Source organism: Corvus brachyrhynchos, unplaced genomic scaffold (assembly GCF_000691975.1).
Source record: "Corvus brachyrhynchos isolate BGI_N302 unplaced genomic scaffold, ASM69197v1 scaffold44, whole genome shotgun sequence".
In the NCBI taxonomy this organism is placed as follows: Eukaryota; Metazoa; Chordata; class Aves; order Passeriformes; family Corvidae; genus Corvus; species Corvus brachyrhynchos.
In genome coordinates, this window is record NW_008238359.1 from 7,006,325 (window position 1) to 7,029,279 (window position 22,955).

The 22,955-nt window shown below is 39.5% G+C and overlaps 1 protein-coding gene across 2 annotated transcripts in view; it reads right to left on the minus strand.

Moving 5' to 3' along the window:
- Positions 1-22,955, minus strand: part of NOX4 (NADPH oxidase 4) — a 113,183-nt gene that overhangs the window by 61,811 nt on the left and 28,417 nt on the right. For both annotated transcript variants that reach the window (XM_017735992.1, XM_008634937.2), the window contains exon 11: positions 7,606-7,666. In XM_017735992.1, the coding sequence (XP_017591481.1) occupies positions 7,606-7,666 (61 nt within the window). The remainder of the gene's footprint in view (positions 1-7,605; positions 7,667-22,955) is intronic.

Below are 22,955 nucleotides of genomic sequence, written 5' to 3' on the forward strand. Positions count from 1 at the left end.
AGATGGGATAGCCTAACTAGAACTTCAGTGCTAATACTATGCCAACAAGCAGTTATATGATGTTTGTTGTGGAAATAAGAAACCTCATTTGACCATGTTATTTGCTCATGATGACATTTGCAATGTTGTGGGCGTTTTAATCAACTCCCACAGAATTAACTGCTGAGCACAGAACAAATTCTGAGAAAGTGATGGCCCCTCTCTCCCTTCCAATCCAAGCACCAGTAGAAATAAGCAGACAGGTAGTAGGGACCAAGGAATAAGGTGCAATACAAGGTAACGTGACAGGTCAACCACCACCATTACTGGTGGTCTTCATGCAAAAGAGCTACACTTTAAATCACACCAGAGCCCAAATCAACAAGACTGCAATTGAAAAGCAACCCTGCTTCTGGATTTTAAAGGAATTCTAGAAGTGGAGAGGGTGCAGGAAGCAAAGAACCAGACAACTACAAGGTGTCAAAACTTGGATTTAATACAACAGGTAACCAGATAGAAGGTTCAAAGGTGCCATGTTCATTTTCTGTACGTATTTGCACACAAATGGGCAACAACTAAAATGTACACACACTTCCTAGTAGTGGTTCTTGCCCTGAAATGAGGAAAAAAGGAAAAAAGGAAAAAAGAGAAAGGAATAAAAGAAAAACATGGGGAAAAACCTACTAAGTTATATAATCATCACAAAGTTGAGCTTCACTTTCACAAAGAGGACAAAAAGAACCCATGAAAGATTGAAGCTGAAAACTCTGCAGAATACAACAACCCCAAGGTTTGGGTTTCACCTATGTTAACTTCTGTACAGAAATTATCCTGAGAAATTATCAAGCATCATGCAGGAGTTGGGAGCATGTAAAGATAACTGTTCCTTCTGATCATAAAATTTATAAATATCTACAGTTCCTACACAAGTTCTTCTGATTTTTTTTACGTTCTAAAGCTGAAATAGATTTTTCCTCATTAACTATGTCAATTTTTACAATCTGTTAGAAGAGGATCCCAAAAAGAGCCATTTCAAATCTACTTTTAAGATATTTTAACCAACAATTTTTAGTTAAAATGTGGCAACTCAAAATTCCAAATTTGAAACGTGTCTGTTTTTTTCTTCTGTCCCCAAGGGAGAAGCAACAATAAACTGGGAACAAAGCTAGACATTTGGCAGGGATTCTTCAGCAAAACTTGGATGGCATCTAAGAGAATCCCCCAGGGAAGTGCAGGTATGCATGAAGAGCTGGTATTTTGAAATGAACTCTTGTGTTTCTCTAGAAACCATGCTCACACGAAGGAACATGACAACCCAGCCAAACTTTGTATATTCAGTGCTTGAAACAGCTGTGTACCTCTGCACAGAAACTATGTAAGAATGAGACTTCCCTAAGCAAACATTAACAGAAAAATGGTGAGACACAGGCAACTCCAGAACAGCAACTTGCCTTCTTAAGCAGGCAAACACCGCACACAGTGATTACAAAACCAGAAATATGCCTGGCAGTCCATTCAAATACATGTCCTAGAGTTTTTCTCTCTTGTAATTCTATTTTCAAAGTGGAGAGCAGCTTCTTGCTTTTTTTCAACTACATTCATTCTGATTCTATCAGCTGCTACATGCTAATGTGCTCCACGCTAATGTGCTCCACAGGCTTCTCTCCTGTAGTTCCTAACAGTGCTGAAAACATCTGAGGCATGACAAGAAATCCTGCAGCCTTGTGATCTTGGATCAGTTCTTAACTACAGCAACATCCACATATCAAGTACATAATGTATCAAAGGATAAAAATAAATTTACATCATTAAGCCATGTCATTTTCTATAATCATCACATGATTAAAAAGTGCCTGGGATATGCAAAAAGGTGGAAGTTTACAAATAATAGGATGGATCAAGAAACAACTTCTGTGTAGGAGAAAATTTCCTTCAATGCAGCTTTCTCACCAAAATATCTTTTTTCCCCTCTAGACGTAAAACTCATTAACTGTTCAAATTGGATTTGACTCAAGTTACACTGTTTTTGGTACTAAGTCAGCTGGAGTTCAACTAATGTAAAACAATCCAGGTCTGGAGCCAAAAATTCAGATGTGTTCACCTTCAGCATTAGTTCTTTAATCAGAGGAAAAGGGCTTTCAGCCCCTTTTAGTCAGTAAACTAAATCTGTTCTCCTTTTTCTTCAATCTCTTAATCCTGCCTTTTATTGTGCTTTTTTCAGGACTAAATAAATAAGGAACATTAATGACAATGAAGAATAAAATCAGTGTTCTTTACAGTACACTATGGCTAATTATACTGTTAAGGCATATTAGCTTCCCAGTAAAGTAACCGTATTATTTTATTTCTAATGTCAAATTATATTAAAAGGAAACACAATTAAACCTTTTTAGCATTCAGTTCTGCTATCTTCCTCAGAAGTGTAAGTAAGATTCCCTGACAATACAAAAATTGTTAGTCATAAAATCTAACAGTGGAAAATAACACCTATCTCATCTCTGTCCTGTTCTTCCAAAACCACACACCGATTTTGCTGGAACAACTGACAGCAGCACGTCATTAACACCTTTACACCCTGCCAGGAATCTCATGGAATAACTAAACACAAAAAAATGTTACTATGGAATGGAAAAGGCCCAAATCAAACAGAGCTTGAGGTAATAGCAAAAGAGTTGACCAACTGTTCACCACCAGTGAGTAGATGTTTTTAAAGAAACTCAGTAGCAGTTACAGTGAACATGGGACAACCTTGTCACTTCCTGTGGGCAGACTTTGTAGTCTTATTATTCCTTCTTGTCATCTCCTGCTCCACACATTCCTCCAGACAGAATCAAGATCCACTAACAATACAGTAGATACTGACTGAGTGATCTACTACTTCAATACATCTAAAACTGTTCTCAGGGTTACTGAACACAAAATATTGCTTCTTTGCTAGATCCTACACTTGCTGATAAATTCCAGGTAAGCACAGGAATGCGCAGCCTTGGGATGCTTCAGGCATCCTCTAAATCAGGAGCTGCAAGGGCTTAACAAGGTCATGCAGATACTCCTGACAAACTCACCCAGACTAGAACATTCAGATCATTCTTCCTTCAGAGGCACTTAAAAGGTATGTCATTTTCTTCTGGTCAACAGGAGAAAAATCCTTAGTCAGGCTCCAAAATCCCAAACAACTGCCTCCCTTTTTTTTTTTTTTCTGTTTAAAAACAAGTAATTTGGGGCGTGTACTGTTTGCTGTCTCAGGTCTTACTCTTTAGGGAGTTAAACAAGATCCATGTTTTCATACATTTGTCATGTTCTGGAAAGTTGTTGTTTTTAACTGAAAAATGGTTTGTTTGTTTGTTTTCCCTCCCGAAACTTCCTGCTTCAAAGCTTCCAGAAAAAGGACTGTGACAATATGGGACAAAAATTCCCATCATAACATGTCAGGATTCAAAATAAGGTAGCCTGTACCTGAATGACCCAGTGACCAAGCATAACCTCATCTGTAGCACAAAGAATTAAGCAAAGATACATATTTTCTGATGAGAGCTGGACTTTATGAGGGTGAAGCAGATCAGTACTCCATAATCTGTCTGTTCTGGCTCTATGTGGACAGTTCCTGCACACATCACCACCTCCTGCTGACATGACATTTAGTAACCTAGCAGACAGAACTCTCAGATTCAATGGTGGTACTCAAGTGCTCTTATGGCATCCCCACAATAAATATCACACTGCCCAGGACAGGCCTTGCAAATGTCTCTAGGAACATATACAACTATCCAGCAGGATGAGGTCACTACAAGATTAAAATTATAAAAATTACTGTGGAGCACAGAACAGCAGCAGTGTTCTAAACACGGTCCCACATCAATTTGTACCAGCAACACACTGCAACCTAACAGCAATGTTTCACTGCCTTAAGGCATTCACCTCAGCACCTCTGAGTGCTATGTATTTGTTTTCCACAAAAACATGTTGCACGGCTCCTGAAGCCTGTTAATTCTGCATCATCAATATCACTTTCTGTCTCACACCCTGAAGTTAGTCTAGTGAATGAGACACATTGTCTTGATACACTGCCATGTCTTTTTTCACTGCTGTCAAGTTGTTGGATGCAAGGCATGGCCCATGGCCTCTCTTTTTCCCCTCCAGAGATGCCAGATGAAATGTCAGCTTTAAAACTAAACAAGCAGTAGTACTTGAGGCAGCAGCAAGGACAGAAGAGACATAAGGCTGATAGATGACAACACTAAGGACAAACTAGACAGTAAGTGGGACAAAAAAAACCTTGAAAAAAATCCTGTTGTAAATACTAAGCCAACAGTTACTTCAAAGCTGAAGGAAAAACAGGTGACCACAGATACCAAGAGAAGCAGAACAAACCAGGTATTTAGAGGGGGTGGGCAGTAACAAGATCAGTTTATTAGTTCATCCATGTATCTCACAGCTCTGACCGGTGTGTGAGCCATTGCAGGACCCTCAATGTTACTGCAGGATTTAAGCATCCACCAGCTCAGCTTGAGGAAGCCAGGCTGACTTAGCTCTGTGCCACGGGGCTAAACCAACCTGCACAAGTGAAATCACCACAGATCAGCCACTGTAAACATGTCCTAACTTGGGCACTCAAGTCCTGACTGGCCAAATAAGCCATGTTCCAAAGCCACAGGTTATACAGTGCCACGGAATGTTTTGTTAATACAATAAGTGCTGGCTTAAGCAGCCACATGTCAGCATAAGGATAGCAAGCGCATAATCACAAACCCATTTTTAGGGAGGTCTCTAATAGCTGCTCCCCATGGCACGTGGCAAAAGATGGAAGGAAAAATCAATTTAGAAACCTTTACGTGGGAAAAATCACAACCAGTTGCCAATGAACTAAACTACCTACCTCTGAGGCAGTGAGATATAGAGATAGATAGATAGATAGATAGATAGATAGACAGACAGACAGATATACACTCTTTACAATGAACAAAGAGAAAAAGGTATGCTTGGGGCCTAGCTTGTGTCATCCTAAACTAGACATATAAACAGGTCAGAGGTCTACAAAGGGAGCAATGGGAATCATCTCAGGTGAAAGAATGTGCTACAAAGGCATCTGAGGGCACATTACAGCAATACCAGCGCCTGTGTGTCTGTTTTCTGTCATGAACATGAAAGTTAAGCACTATACAGTTATTAATACCACCACAACATGGGTAAGAAATAGAAGATCTCAGATTTGTATTGGAAGAGGAAAACTGGAGTGCCTACATAATGGAAGGGAAATTTGTGCTTTTATCCAAATCTGCTTCTGAGGAGGGCAGATTCTCAGCTCTTCTAAGCTCAGATGGCACCATTTTGTTTGAATGGAGCATGGAACAGGGGGTCTAGATTACCAGTTGGTTTGCAAAGGTCTCAGAGCTACTGTTTCTGGAGTTCCTTCCTCTCTTACCTACTTTTCTGTCCTACATTTTCCGTTATTCAAATAGTTGGTTTTAAAAAGCAAATAACAGTATTGCCTGAAAATCTACTAAGTATCAGCTCCTATGAAAAGCCTTATTTCTAGAATGACTGACTTTTCCAAAAGCCACTTCTTCCAGCTTATTTTATATGAAATCTAAAATTATATACACTGGGATATGGGCAATGAATGACTTTCTATCAACAACAACTTCTCATCAGGGGTTGAAAATACTATTACCCCTTTTCTCTTGACATGCAGTTGCTTTCCCAGCCTACAAAACAAGGTATTCTATTACATTTTCAAAATATCAGTCAGAGACAGTGTTAAGAGACTTGACCCAAAACAACTTGCAGAACTGGTTTGCCAGCAACCTGTACCCCCTCTCCTGTCCTTACAGCTAGTGGCAGGAAATTGTTCCTGCACCACATCTGCCTGGTGCAGGTAGCAGAAGCTGAAGCTGTCCAGAGAAGAAATACTTCAACTAACCAGTTCTTCTCTGCATTTCATGGCATACCTGCACCTCTTTTGCATCCTTTTAATTTAGGCTTGTAATTGAGCTCTCTGAAATAAATTGTCAAGTCTCTTTGGTGTCAGGTATAAACTGTCAGGAATGGGAAACAGTGATACAAAAGACAATTTTAATAAACAGGACAAAGGCTGAGAGAATAGGTCATGAAAAGAGCTCAAGTGACAGTATGTCTCATAAAAAATCCTCCAGTCTGATATCCTGTCTGCAGAAGCAGCCTTTAGAGCATGCTTAAGAAAGATAGTAACGAACGTGGCAAATACAATAATCCTTCCTCAAACAGTCAGCAGATTAGAGACTATTAATTGTCACAGGGCTTAAGGGAACGAGTGAGAACAGGGCTCCATGGTACCGATGCAGCATAAAGGGCTGGGTAAACTGTCTGCTTCTCACCAGCACATTTGACACTGGGAGAGATATCTCTGTTTAGCAAACTATTACAATAAATGGTTTCTGTAATGTGACAGTGTCCTGAATCTCACACAGTCCAACCCAGACAGACCTTCCTCTTAGTGGAGACTATAGATACTGACTTGGGAGAATAATAAATACTTAAATGCTAAAAGAGAGCAATTCGCACCACGGAGTTAATCAGAAAACTTTAAAGATGCCACTTATTTTGGAAAACTCATTTAGCTAGTACTTCTCCATCCCACTTTTCCAAATAGCCTGATGTCATCTCCCATGTAGGAATGATGATTAACAACAAAAGAGCCATCATTCTGAGGCTGACCAGAGGCTAATCTGCCCCTGTCTGGCCAACGCTTCAAGCAAGAAGAGAAAATCAGGGGGATTACGGAATACAGGTGCATATGGCATTGCCTTCTCAGCCTTTGCCTGTCGAAGTCTTGCAGAGGCAATTATGCAGCCAGACTAAGAAAGTTCAACAAATATGCATAGACTTACTATCTCTGCATTGGTCTAATCCCTTTTAGGGTGACAAGCTCATTTGGCTCAATTCCACAAACACACAAGCTGATACAAATTAACATGGAGAACACTTCTTCGTAAGAAATGAACCAGACCCTGCTGTGTATCTGTCTTCCTTACAAGGAAATGCTATGCTGAGCAAGAACAAAGGCAGATGCTAAGGAATAAGGACAGCTATCACTTGAGCATACAACTGTCACAGGGAGCACCAAATTGCCATTCTCTTCTGCAGGGAATCCTGGCTTCCACCCCTGGTCTGGAGGACATTCAAAGAGCAATGGAAGAGCATGGAAGAGCATGAAAGCAAACCTGTAATCTCAGGGTACCACAGGCGTTAATTAACCTGGCTGCCAGCCAAACCATTGGCATCAAAATCCGCTTATCTGGGAGCTGCACATTTCAGCATTTCTGCAGACACTACTATGTACAGAGGCACTGCACCATACAGGGATAGCAGGCTGCCCAAAAACAAGAAAAAGAGGCAGAAATGGAGGAACGCTGAAAATGATTACAGTTCAATCAGAAGATATGTTAGTAGTTGGAAAAAACACATTATTTGAAGAAATGGTACATCTGAATAAAGCAGGGATTGCATCAAGAATGTTATAAAAACAACTTTGGGAAAATAAGCATGAACAGTATCTAGTGAGAATACACCACAGTGTGCTGAAGCCAGACAGTGAAACAGTTCAAGAAAAGGCATTTGTCTCTGAAAAGGAATTGTTTTTCTACATACCTGTCCAGTCTCCTACTACTTTTAGGTGGACCCCAAACGTTGCTTTGGTATCTGTAGGGCACTAAAAATATTAAATATATTAAGCACCACTTCTGAGTAACAAAAAAATAACAAAATGCATTCAAAGTACAGTTGTTAAGACAGAACCCAGTGCAAATAGGTCATTCCTGAGCAGACATACCAGCAGCTGTACCCTTTAAAAAGCAAGTCTATCATCAATACAGTTGGGGAAGCCAAGCATACATTCAGACTTAACCATTTCTTCTGGTCCCAGAGGAGTCTGGATGCTTGCTTGGGGGTTTGGAACAGCCACTTCACTAAGCAGTACTCAGCAAGATCATAGAATAATAGAATGGAAATACTCCTGTACTATTGACACGTCATTCAAAATCAGGAACTGCCCCACCAATCTTAAGGCATTTAAGAGACTTTTGCTTCTTGAGTGTCAAGGCCCATGTTTTCAAGCTGATCATTCTCATACAACTGATGCCTTCTAAATGGAAACTGAGATTTTGCTGCACCTCACAAGAGCTTACAGTTTGCAAAGGAAAAGCACCAGATTGCATGATGCACCATAAAAGTCACTTCGCAGCCACCATTCTCTCACTCTACACATTTGCCCTCACCTCAGGGCTATTGATTGTCACTACCAACACAGGAATGTTATCACTTACAATCTTATCCACATCATGTATCTATAAACCTCCAGTCAAGGACTAAGGACCGCCCTCAGTTTCACTCCTTGCTAGCTAGAGGGACATTTCAAATGCACTGCCTGGACAGCCAGTACACCAAACGATTGCTCACATAAACAGGACAAGCAACTATCACTCAAGAAAAGATTCTTCACTTTCCTTCTATAAACCAACACCACTGGTTTCCTTTTGGATAACAGATATTACTCCTGAGTTTTGACCCCTTCCTTAGAAGCTGTTAATGGTCAATCCAAGCTCTATCATGAAACCAATACCCAACATATGATGCTCTGTCCCTTTTCTTATTTTTTCTACTACTAAAGACAGACAGAAGTTCTGAAGGAAGGCCTTAAATTCAAGGAACATTTCTATATTATAAATAAAAGGGGCCCAGGTAGAAAATCCATGCACCAAAAATGTGCCAAGCTTATGAAGACATTTCTTGGCTCTGTTCTGGACCTTTGCCAATAGTGTTCCCAAAATAATCTGTTCTGGACAGGTGAAACCACTGACCTCAGGGCTGAGAATCAGTGCCTATCAGTTCTGTATTTAGCAGCAGACACAGGTAAAAGATTAGTATCTTCTCTATTTTGGCAAACCTAAACAGGGAATACAAAGTCCCGGCTCATCACTCCATTTTCCTGAGGGGGAAGAGCAATCTTTTTACAACTACTGATTACTAGACAGACTTATATGTAACTCCTTATCATCTTTCAAGTTTTTCTATAAAAATGAGCTACAGAAACTCACAGTCCCAAATATTTCAGCAAGTCTTAGCCTTCAAAGAATAGCAGAATCAAGGGAGGAATGCAGACAAACTTCACACAATGAGGCCAGTGTTTTCTATGTCTCGTAATATCTTTCAACAAAAATATCAAGACTAATTCTCCATATAAAAGCAGGTAAGCAGCCTCTCAGGTGGGAAGTTGTACACTGGCACCAAAAAGGTCTGTTCTCCTGGAGGCTTCTGTAGGGTTTATTTTTCACTCTGGACTGCCCCAGGGCTCTCTGTGTTTCACAGGAGGTTGACTGATTTTCTTAGTCCACATATCCACAGTCCCAGTTCAGCACATGTTTTATAAAATCATTTGTAATTCCCTACTTCCATGAAGTTAATGTCAGAATACCTCTTGTCTCCAGCCAGAAGAGGTTCAAACCTGTTATACTTTACATCACCCCTATGACTAACTCTTTTCTGCACTACCCTGAAAAGTTATCCAATAAAAATGTGATTTATTTCTCTTTAGACTGTAGGAAACCTATTTTGGTACTTATAACTGGGTATGAGAGATCCTCATAGAGGTCTGGAAAAATCTCATTGTGCTGCTAAATCTTACCAGAAGAAACATGCCAATCTGGGCTACATGGAGTGAATTTCCACCAGTTTAAAAGAGAGAAAGAACGTAGGTGATCCAGCAAAGGGCCACCAAAGCAGTGAGAGGATTGGGCAACCTGACCGTCAAAGAGAGGTCAATATGGGAATGTGTTTGGGTAACCCAAAGAAGAGAAGGTTTGGGGAGATGTCTGTCTTCTAATAACTAAAAAAACAGCTATAGAGAAGATGAAGATGCTCTCTCTCTTCAACACCGTGAATCCCAAGGGGATACAAACTTTGACAAGACAACAGTCCAGGAGCACAAGTTATTTCAGGGGAAATTTCATCTGGATATAAGGGAAGTGTTCTGCATCATAGCATAGGCGGCCAGGAAAATGGTACCATTTCTCCTGCTAATTCAGCTTCACACGACCCTGAATAACCTAATCTGCAGCCTTTGCACCAGAAGGTTGAACCAGATGATCTCCACAGGCCTCTTCTGACTTTCAGACTTTCCTATGTGCCTATAATTTTAAGGTTGAGATTTGTATTTATATGTTTCTAGTGCACAGAACTTTTATTTTACCTCTTTCATTTCTGTAAACACAGTTAAGACTCCAAACACTGGCTTTTTCCAGACTGTTGGAGAATATATTCCAGCAGCTTAAGAAATATTCAAAGACAGTTTTTCAGAAGTTTAATCATGAAAGTGGGTAAATTTTCCTGTGTTATTAACAGACCACTGGGAATGTGTAATGAAGTACAATGATATATTCTCTTTTATATTTAACCTACATGAAATCACAGAATCATATGATAGCTGAGACTAGAATGCACCTCTGGAGATTGGCTACATCAATCCCCCTGCAAGAGCTGGGTCTGCAACAGCAGGTGGCCCAGGAGAGTTTTCAGTTGTGCTTTGAATGCCTCCAAGGATGGACGCTCCACAGCCTATCTGGGCAACCTGTGCCACCCTCAGAGAAACAGTGGGGTTTCTCTGAGGTTCAGATGAAACTTCCTGTAAATCAGTTTGTGTTGTCCTGTCACTGGGTGCCTCTGAGGAGACTAACTCTGTTTTCTTCACTTGTCCCTCAGTTTAGCTCTCTCAGCTTCTCCTCATATTCAGAGATGCTCCAGTTTCTTAATCATCCTCATGACTCTTTGCACCTCAATACATCCATGCCTCTCTTGCACTGGGAAGCCCAGAACTGGACACAGAGCCCCAAATCTGTCGCTGATCAGAGAAGGCTCACCTCTCTCCATCTGCTGGCGACACCCTGTCTCGTACAGCCCAGGAAGCTGTTGGCTTTCTCTGCTGCAAGGGCACATTGTGGGTTCATGGTCACCTCGGGGTTCACCAGGACTCCCTGGCCACTCTCTGCTGAGCTCCTCTCCAGGCAGACAATTCCCATCACGTACTAGTACCTGGGGTTATTGGCTAAATAAAGGTGTGCCAAAGTGGCATCCAGAATGCACCCTGCCCTCTCTGAAGCGGTGAACAAAAACAATTTAAATTATTTTGAAACTGTTTTGGCAAATAACATTTGGATTTCCCCCTTCTGCTTTTAACCTGGGAGCCCTAGGAAACAATCCACTGTACTATGTTGAGGGTTACATGCAGCCCCTTACTTTTCCTTTATTGCCCAGTACACTGCCCAGTGGAAAAGTACAAAGATTAGTCAATCTGAAAACAAACAAACAAAAAAAAAACCCTCACAACTTTATCTTAGGTCCTTTTCCTTAAATCAACCTTGTTTTCCAAAAAGGGAAATCACTAACTTGAATAGTCTGTAATGAGAAGGGAGAGTAGACATCATTAAACTAAAGGTCACAAGTGCTTTTCAGTAGTTCTTCCCACATTTTGAACTTGTTTGCCACACTCATTTGATTAAAATGCTATGATACACAAATTCACTATTGCAGATACTGTAATTACATGAAGTAATGTTCCCCTTATTCTAACCTCAAGTGTTCTACACCTTTAACAAGTGAAAGATTTTATGGGTATGAATGTCTACATTTATCAGGTTATCTGCCTGCATATGGCCCTTCTCCAAAAACAACTGGAAGCAAAGGAATCCTGTTAAATTTAATAGAGCTGTGCAGATTTACACCCTCAGAGAAACCAAACTATGTTCTTAGTATTAAGTAAGGTGGAAGACTTTCCTCAGTTTACAATGCCTATTTTTGTATATATTTTCACATTCAACAAAATTATAGTATTTTACATGTAGGCAAAATTTAGAGAATACAAGTTGATCTACATCATGATAAAAGAACAACTTTCCATATACTTTTTCCTTTTTTTCTTCAAGCTAACTTGGAATACAAATGCAAGTTATCACACAGGGATTTTGCAACAATCCCTGGAGAACTTTATGCTTATAAACCACCAAATTAATTACATTCACCAGTAACTGCAGCTCTACTATCTGTCTCTATGTCAAGATTTAGATGATAATTTTAATAAACTGAATAATTTAATTTATAATGCACTACTAGATTAATACATTCTTGAAATGTATTTTATTTAATAATTTTATATTGTGATAACAGTTCTCTGTTGTCCTCTGCCTTGCTTTTATATGAATGCAAAGTGAGCAAACTAATTACTGTTAGATCACAGCAGTTCTATTTTATAGCCACTGTATAATGGCCCCAAGTTGCGCCAGGGGAGATTTAGATGGGGTATTAGGAAAAATTTCTGCACCAAAACAGTGGTCAAGCATTGGAACAGACTGTCTGAGGAAGTGGTGGAGTGACCATCCCTGGAAGTGTTCAAAAGACGTGCAGATGTGGTGCTTAGGGACCTGGGTTAGTGGTGGACATGGCAGTGCTGGGTTAGATCTTTTCCAACCTATGTGACTCTATGATTCTATACCAGTACAATCATCTGCTCAAGGTGATGAGCAGTGGAGAAATCTGTGCATGAGAGCCCAGCATAAAGCAACTGAAAACTACGTTATGAACATCTGTGCTTCTAGCTCAGAGTACACTGAATATTTAACATCACTGTTTATCTACTCCTAGTCAAAAATCCTGTCCAGAACAAGAAAAAGGACAAACTTTACTGAAGTTATTTTAATGTTATTAAATACTATTCAATATTTTAAAATACTCTTTTTAGGCCTTGGGGTGCAGGCAGTGGGATGAGACAACATCAAACTAGCAAGAAAATAAAAAGTTAATTCCTAAATGCTTCCAGTCCTTCTGTGCACCTCTGCCATAAGAACTGTGAAGCCTCTTTAGAGAGGTGTTAAGTTTTGATTACTGGCTATCACAGAAACACTAATGCATGCACCAGGATAACACTGAGGAATATCTGTGATCAGAAGAAAGGAGATGAAAGGGACGCCCAAGTTACACACCCCTAGTGGCTCTGCAAAGAAAGCTCCTCACAGGTTCCAGTGGAGATACTGCTCTCAAGTAAACTGCAACACAGTAAACATCACCTTCTGCGTTTGGTGCTGCAGTAGGTGGCCTGAACAGCGTGCAAAATTACAAAGAAGATCTGTGCTACAGCTGGAAGAACAAAGTGTCTGATTGGGGGAATTAAGAAGCTTGTTGTGGGATTTGTTTACATAAAAGGAAACTCCTTTAAAGAAGCCTTTCACTTGGTGGAAAAATCCATTATATGGATTTGCAGATATTCTGGCAGGGACTGCAAACAGTGCAGAGACCCTGTTTCCATGTTCCTGCCTGCCAGGGTGAACCAGCTGCACTGCAAACCCTGATTCATCAGTCCATCCTTGCTCCAGACTCAATGAACCCTTATCTAAACCAAGAGAAACACATTAGGGACTTGGCATGTTTGGAAGAGAGGCAGAAGTGAGGGGGAAAAAAAGAAGAACTAAACACAACCAATGTATTTTTCCACCTGTAAAAGGGAAAAAAAAGAAAAAAAGAGAAAAAAAGAAATAAAAGGTTTTCAACTTTGTCAACTGACAAGAAAATGTGAACCTTGGAAGCTCAGTAAGATGCACCTTGTCTGGTTTCATACAGAACTGCTATAAGCATTCCTAAAATGATTCATTCTGACATTAGAAAATGGAGAGGAGTAATGATAAACACAGGCATGCTATATAAAGGTAGCCAAAAAATAGTAGCTAGACTTCAGTCTGACTCATAGGAGGTGAACTCTGTAACACTGGGCTATCTCTGCTTTAACTAATTAATCCCATAAGAAGCAAATTTCAGAGGAAAAAAAAGTTACTATGTGGAGTTATTCTTTAAAACACATTTCTGCCTTAAAGGCTTGGAGATTTTTTAAAATGTCCCTGTTTGTTTCTGTTTCATGTTATTTTACAGATTGGATTTTGGTTAAAAGCTTTTCCTGTTAGAGACTTGGCCTTACAGCTATCCTAATTTAACTGGCAGACATGATATCATAACATCTTGAATGTGAGGAAATCCTAATCATGGAGCATGATTTAAGTATCAAGGGTGCCTGGATGATCAAGGCAAGACCACCATGCCTCAAATACCCATGGCTTCAGCCAGAGCCCTTCCATGGTAGAGCCAACTCCCAGCAAGCAGCCCAGCAAGCAGCTGCAGAAACATATCCCAAACACTTTTCACTTTCCATTGCCATATACTCCTTTCTGTACAACCTCAGACACCTGCAGTCTAGCTAGCGGAAAAAACACACCATAACACTGCAGGATGCATCACTGGGCAGCTGCAGTTCCAAGAAGGATCATTCTGGTCATCTGGGGTCTAACTTCCTCTGTAACACAAACCACAAACCCACACCCACAAATTCCCATGAGTCTGTAAGTTCAGCATTTGCTAATTCACTCCCTGCAATCTCGGTTGTTACGTTACTCTCAGTGTTAAAAAAAAAAAAAAAAATCTTTGTTTTCTTTAGGTCTCAGTCTCTGAGATTCCTATCCATACAATCTATTTGTTCCTTGATTTTACTATTGCACCACAAGAAAACGCAGATCTTTAATATAATGTTGTCTTAGGATTGTAAATAGACCAATAGCTGTAAAATATATACAATATTGCATAAAATAAATAAATTGCTGAATATATAATACAAAATTTTTTTATTTGTTTTCTAGCAGGTCTGTATTAGTCCAACTGCTACTCTATTGCTGCTATGGATGCACTATAAAGGTACACTTTTAGAGACTAATCAGCATTTCTCTTCCTCTGCAGCTCAACCAAGGCAAAAAACTTGCTGACTACCCTTTCACCCCAGCAGGCATGTTACACATCACAGAGTCACAGAATGCTCAAGTTGGAAGAAACCCATAGGGATCATCAAGTCCAACTCTCTATAACAGAGTAAGTAAAAATGTTTCAGTGCTAGCAATATTCAGCCTATATAATTTATGAATCTGAAGTTGCTGGCTCAGAGGGAAAAAAAAACAAATCACAACAATTCAAGATGCTCAGGATGCAAGCCTTTGTACATGGAGGAATAAAAAGCAGAAGAACAATGCTTCTGCCCAAAGCTGCCTCTCCAAGTCCTCCAAGGGTACACAGACACATTGCCAAGCAACGCTGCATGGAGCTGACAAACATAGGACAAGGAAACTGAACAGCACAAAAGGTCCCATCATCCCCGAGCAAAACTATAGGCCACCTCCAGACTCATGCTAACTGGCTCCCCATGGTGTGAGACACTCATGGAAAGAGCCATCAAAGGGTCAATACGTTTTCCAGTCAGATCACCACCACCTTGAGGAGCCCTGTGTCCCTCTGAACTCCCCTACCAGCACACACTGTATTTTGCCAGGTTAAAGCAGAGAGCCCCACCAGCCAGATGGTCTTAATTTTACGACAGCAAGAGGCAAGGCCCTGACTTTCCTCTAATATGTTGTCCACATGTTAACTGTATTCATGCTTAAAGCTTGTGCCCTGGTTTTGTTCTTGTTGTTTGTCTGGGGGGAGGGTGTTGTGGGGTTTGTTTGTTTTTTTATTTTGATGTTCTCCTGCAGTTCCTAGACCTTGCTCTAACCTGACTTAGCAGCTAAACTAGAAGCACTATCTCGATGGGAGAAAACACATTTCTCTGCTAAATTCAGTAGATGGTTATTATGTATTGTAAATTTACTTCCATCGAATCAAAAAACTCCAAACCCTGCTTATTAGAGAGATCTGCCACCTTCTGTTTAAACTATCTGCTGAAGAAGAATTTGGGATTTTGTGAACTTGAATGTAAAAATTTCTGTGTTCCCTTCATCCAAAAGGGTCAGATTTTAAAGTTTAAGTAAAAGTCAGGGTTTATGTAGGGTTTTTATACAGACCCCACAACTGTTAATCCCCAAACCAAACAAACAAGCCTAAGGAAATACTAAAGACATCTGCAATATTAATCTATTCTATTTTTGTTTTACTTAAATTCTTCATCAAACAGCTGCTAGATATTCTACTTCTGTGAAGAGCAGACATGCTCTAGGGATTTCTTTAGTTTGCCAGCAAGATACTTCACCATTTCCCTAAACGCTCTGCAAATCATCTCATAAAGACAAGTTTCATAACTATTTGCACAAGATATTTAACAAATCTTATTAGAATGTCATCATGTCAGATTTTGTTTTTATTGTATTTATCTGACAGTATGAACTTAGCTCTTGATGTCCTTACATACTTCTTACTCAGGCAACCTTCCAACAATTTCTCCATTTTTTTATGAAGTATTTCAGAATTTGGTCCCTAGGCTTTTCCTGTTGTGGATAGTTTATTTCTTAAGTTTACAGTGCAGGGCACATGTTTCTCCATCATCTCCTTATGCAGCACAAAATTTCTCGCTTAAAAGAAGCCTAGAGCTAAAACTTCTCTGCTAGACTGTTACAATCTTCACTGACTTTAAATGAACCCTGGATCATCCAGGGATAAAGACAACTCTGGGTCTAAAAAGCACTGGTTTTCTCTTACAAAAGCAAATGTGCTATTATTGATGTTGTTTATACTCATGTATTATTTGCTGAGACATTTCTGACAAACAGTCGGGCCCAAAAACATAAAATGTGCAGATCAGGGCCACCACCTTCTAATCCCATCATGTCTAAATCCAGATACCAAATGGACTTAAACACAGGTGCAGAGGTAATGAGGAAAACTCAATCTACAAAAAAAAAAAAAAAAAATCAAACCTAAACAAAACCCTTAGAGGTAGAAAATCTGTGATTAAGTAATAGCTCTGAGACTCTTAGGCGAATTATATAACTTGTCATGTGCTTTCATAAACCTCTTCCAGATAATTCTTCTACATCTTCTGAGATGGTTAATGGATTTAAGAGTTTCTCTGCCTGGGAGTCAATATTACTTTACTAATTTGTATACTAAGCAAGCAAGTATTCTTCCTCAATAATACATATTTGGATTTGAGTGGATCTGAGTATCTGCATATGCAAACTTATCCTCTCCTAAAAACTCAGCTTTGACTTGTTAAAAAATGCACACATACCATCCTCCCTCTGGAGTTTTCTTACTCATACAGAGCTGTATGTGGAAGGAAAAGAAGGAAGATGTTGCACTACAAACCCTCCTGATGTGATCTGTTTCAAATTAACCATCTGCTCAAAAAGATAGAGAACCAGCAAAAGGGCAGAAGTTCTTGGAGCTTTTTATCATCAGACTCTTCCAGTTTCTACTTCAACGGGATTCGAGAGCAGACTAAATGCAGCACTGAAATAGGGGAGGTCAGAGCACACTATAACACGGAACAAATTTTCTAGTTGCAAAGAAGGTTTCAATCCTCTTGTTGCAGGTAGTTGATCACTGCTTACCTGTTACCAGAACTGGGATCTAGACATTGAATGAAGAGCCAAAACCCTTTGGAGGATCTGAAGAAGCAGTCCCCCACGCTGTTAATAGAGCACTTATTTCATAAAGGCCTGGAGCCTCAAGGCTGGGATCTTTGCTGTGGCTTGTTTTGAGTTTTTGCTTCCTATGTGCCATTTCTGAGCCACCTGTCTCTTTTAACTCTACCTCATGAAGCTATAATCACTGGATATGCAGAGAACATATTCTAGAGATGTTACAGAAAAAGCTCAACAAGTGTTTGTGCAAGCTACCTGCATTTAAGTATCAACAGGAGTATCTTGAGATACATGAGTGTGTCAACTGAAAAGAAAAAAAGGTCATCAAAGGAAAATTCAGGATATTCAGACTTTAGTTCCAGGGGGAAGCAGCCAATGACAGCCAAAACTTTGGAATAACAGATGATTTGTTCCTGCATTTATGGATGTTTGCTGCAAAACAGAATTTTCCCAAACTAAACCTCAGATCTGAGCCGTCTCCAAATTTAGAAGGATTCACCTCTTAGTCTTGTCCTTATTTCAAGGTCTGCTACAGTCTAAGCTCTAAATGAAGTGACGTAATTTTTTCCTACCTTCCTTTGCCACAAGAAAATCAACACTACTGAAATAACAAGGTTACTGAGCTTTATGAGAGTGGACACCAGTCTTTTGATAGCCAAGTGGTCTAAACTGCAGCTTGTGAGAGTTTGTGCTTTGACTCTGTAGTGGATTCAGCAGAGACATCATGTGAGAACCCAGAACATCTTCTGAAGCACTTAAAATCTGCAAAACACAAGGCTATCTCCATGAGGTTTACTACTAATCACAGCTTGCTAATGTAAGAAATTCCAGAAACACAGCAGAAAAAGTGACTTAAGACACTAACATATTCTAAACAGGACTCTGCTTCTGAAGCCATTCATTAGCAAAAAGAAAAAGAAAGGAAGCATGTAATCATGGATTCATGCTGCCGCAAATCATCAGTAACACAGTTAAGTGTCCAGAAAGAGAGGGAACTCAACACCAAGGGGAAAATGTATGATGGAGATGGAAAAAAAACCCAATGCTACTGTAAATTGTAAGACTTAGACTCTTCTTGTTCCTACAGGTTGAAATGAAGACCTACCAGAACAATGTCAAAGGAAACAAACACTCTCCAAAATGTTAAAAAAAAAAAAAAAAAAATCTCCACAATTTTTTTCTTAGTTTTGATAAGAGGTTAGGCTTTGCATACTGAAGAGCGGAGGCAATGCTTTGGATATATGACCTAGAATGAAGGACTATCCTTACTACTAGAAATCTACTATCAATAATGTTTGTTTTCTTTTTCAAGGTCTCTGAAGACTGATTTAGACAATTACATTTAAATTGCATTCCACAGCAGACGAGTTCCACACTTTCCTCCAAAAAGTGTAAAGAAATGTCAGTCTCAGGAAGCAGAGCATGTTTCTCTGGATGGTCTGATCTCCAAATCATATCTTGCACTTGATCTGAAAGACAAATCTCTTTTAAAGAGTTCATCAAGAGGCAAACACACAAAAATAATTTGTCCACTTACAAACACTCAGCTAAAGTATTTATATAAAAGAACATAAGTGTCCTCACTACAGATGAAAATATCTTGGAGTTGACTGTGTTCTGCTCAAATTCAATTCTAAGATGCAATAATGCCCAACCTAAAATACAGGACTGAAAATGTTACTCGCACTGTATGTTACTTACACAGCACAGTAACAGATGTGTACAGTTGTGTAAAAAAAAACCCATGAAAAATCATGAAAAAAATATCATACAACATGCTAAAAAGTAAACTTTTTGTTGAAATTAAATCCAAACAATGGAGCAATGAAGACATTATGAAGTGAGTGGCCCACCATGTGCTACCTAGAACTGTCCAGGAGGTCACTTGCAGGAATCCCAAATGTTGGGCCATCTCTTCATTACCTTTCCCAGACTTCCCAAGGACAAAGAGTCACACTAGTCAGTACAAAGCTGCTAGTGAATAAAACCCAGTAGAAGCACACTTCAAAAACGGAGATCACACCGATCATGAGAGAAAACTGGTATTTCCAAGAGTCTGAACTTCAGAATGTACAACTGACACTACCAGACGGTTGAGGGGGTGATCCTCCTTTTTTATTCAGCACTGGTGAAGCCACACTTCAAGACCTGTGTCCAGTGTTGGGTTCTTCACTGCAATAGAGACATGAACATGCTGGAGAGAGTCCAAACAAGGGCGCTGAAACTAATGACAGGACTAGAACGTACCTCCCACAAAAAAAGTTTCAGAGAACTGTGGCTGTTCAACTCTCACTTCTGGAGAACAGAAGGCACAAGGGGACCTTATTAATGTAAGGCACCCAAAGGCAGGGTGTGAAAATAAAGCCTCTTCATGCTCACTTGGTTACAATTCAGAGCTCCCTCTGGCTCCAAGAGAAACATATGGGAGCTTTGCCAGAGTGGAATGGGAGTGGGTTCAGGGCCTTTACACTGCCTCCCTGCATGTTCCTCCACCCTGGTGTTATGTAAGAAACTGAGCTAAACTGTAAATATTACACAACCTCGAAAAGGGAAGGGACTAGTAAAATATCTCCACGACTCCTTCATGCTGACTCACCCCTTCCTTTCCATTTAAGGTTATTACCCACACTTAGGAGTAAAAAGATACGCCTGAAATGGTCATTTCTTGTCTCAAGCATGCTCCAGGCACAGTGAGATATTTCACTAGTGCGAACAGGACATCACATAGAGCCTGGGGACAGACTTTTTAGCATGGTCTGTTGTGAAAAGGACACAGGGTAATGGTTTTAAACTGAAAGAGGGTAGATTTAGGCTAGAGATAAGGAAGAAATGTTTTACAGTGAAGATGGTGACACACTGGAACAGGTTGCCTAGAGAGCTGGCAGATGCCCTACTCCTGGAAACATTCAAGTCTGAGATGGATGGGGGGGCTCTGAGCAACATGATCTTGTTGAAGATGTCCCTGCTTATTGCACGGGGTTGGACTAGGTGGCCTTTAGAGAGCCCTTCCAACCAAAGTATTCTATGATTCTAAGTATGACAACAGCACCAGGAAGAAGACTGCAGTCTTCCCTCCCATCTCTGCTGCAGTCATTGCTGCACTGCACTTCCAGTAGCTGAAGCCACACACATCCATCATGATGTTCTTGCTGTGGATCTAAGCCCCACACTCCTACCAACCTAGAAAAATAACCCAGGGACTATGATCATTCGACAAAAGAAACAGCAGTAGCGTTCCAGCTTGCTTGGTAACTACAAGTAGGTCAGATGGGAGTGGAGAAACAACTGAGTTAAGCTTTTGCCTACACATTCTAGAAGCATCAGCCCATGGCTGCCACCATATTAAAAAACAAAAAAGCTTTCTAAGCAGGACATCAGCCCACAGCATATTCTCTGCCCTAGAAAGACATGTGGAAATGTGTCCCCTGCTTAGGCTGGGTAAAAAGATTATAATAAATCTAGACACTTAGAATGCTCATCATGCTGTAAAAGTCATTTACTCAATGACAGCCTTTCTCCAGTACAGTTAATGTTGTAGCAAAATACGCTTGTGGCAACTCAGTGATAACTTCATATCTTGTAATAGAATATATGTGTGATCTTGAAGGATATGCTGTTATGCTGAAGGATATCACCACATACTAAAGTGTAAAACACTGAGCATGAACAGAAATTGGCTGGTCTAGTACTACTTACCTAAAATACAGTGCATCGTGCATGAGTAGAAATTGCTAATTTTAATGTTAGATATTTAATACATGCTTGTAAAACTTACACAAACTGTAATTTATCAACTACACTTACATATTGGAAATATACTGCACATTATCTGTATATAAATGATTTATTTATGTTCACTCAGAAAACTCAAATTCACAACAAGAGATCTATTTCCCATAGCTCCTAGCTCTAGAAGTTTATGTGCAAAAATAATTTTTCATAACATGCATTGTCATACTATGGCATTTTAAATACTGGATGAAATCCTCAACTCAGGCAAGGAATCTGACATCCAATTCAACTTCATCCTATGACCACACCCAGTAGGCCTGTCAACAGTCTTGTCTCTGACAAAAACTCTCACCATAACAGCTAAGAAGTTTTACCAGATACGAGACTACTGAACCAAGCCAAATATTCTTTTATGACATTATTTCTAAAAATTAAAACCACAAAATCCCTTGTTTTAGCAGTGTCCTAATATAAGAAGACTAAATCTTTATAACAAGAGTCCCAGTTTCCAAACTGTGCATTTACTAATAATGATCAAATTATTACCACCATATTAATTTCAACTGAGATGGACAGTGAGAAATTAGGAACATGATGGTTTGAGATTAATGTTTAAATAAGATGTACCCACTGGCAGAGACCAGCTCTATATTAAATATAGCTATGCTAGGGCAAAAATAACTGGAAAGAGCTACCCAAGACTTGAACTAAATTCTTGAAATTTATGTTCTGATCACTAATGTAATAAAAAAAATATAAATAAATACTGACTAAACCATTCTGCATAAATTCATATATGCATTTAATTTTCCAGCATTCCATATCAAGTTATCTTCAAGCACTATACAAAGGACATTCTTAAAAAGTGCCTGCTGCCATTAACAACAGATAAATAACATATTCCTCTGCTTTGTACTGGCAAAATGAATAGCCATGAAAACTTTGCAAAAGTGCCATTAATGCTTTGCTAAGCTATACAGAGGCAGCTTCCCTCAAATGAGATTCATTCCTAGATTTACAGCACAAATTTTACTTTGAGTGGAATTTAGTGTGGGTTCCCCTGTGACTCCTGGCTCAGCATAAAGATAAGTAAATTAACAAACCAAAATAAAACACTCCACAAACCCAAAGAACTGGACCTGGTTGTGCCCTCTGTTTCTGAGGTAGCATTAAAACATCTCAACTGTTCCATAGCACTAGCTATAACTCAGTGGGGATAAAGTATCAGTTATCAGTCCAAAGAAAATAATCAAACGTGAATGTTTATCTCTGCAGTTTTCTTGAAGAAGAATGACCAATTCAGGCAATCCAAAAGCATTTACTCCCATTGGAAGGAAAAAGCTGCCACTAATATTCAACCTCAGACACTGCTTTTGTAACAATATAGCCAGTCAGTGCAGTGATTTTTTAGCAGAATCTCCCAGGTCTCTGCACTGAGTACTCCTGAAGAACTTCAGGTCTATTTATATACAATTGCATATTATTCCAGTCTGTCTCTAGAGGTTTCAGTTCCCATTCTAGACCAATTGAGTAGAGTAAGTAGTAATCCTAATATTGTATGATCTCACTGGTATATCACCTTAAGTCATCGATAGACCTCTTAATATAAAAATAAAGCAGAAGACAATTTTAGAAACTTATTTTTTTAAACCTGATGTTTTTCTGACTTTGGAAAAGGCAGTCGCAGAAATGTCCTTTCATTGAAAAAGAAAGATGGCAAAAGTTCATTAAAATTTGCACTCATTCTGCATTAAGGTCTAGAAATATGGCTGAAACTTCTTTTAGAGTAATTATCAAAATCATAAGGATTTTATTGATTTTTTTATTATTGAT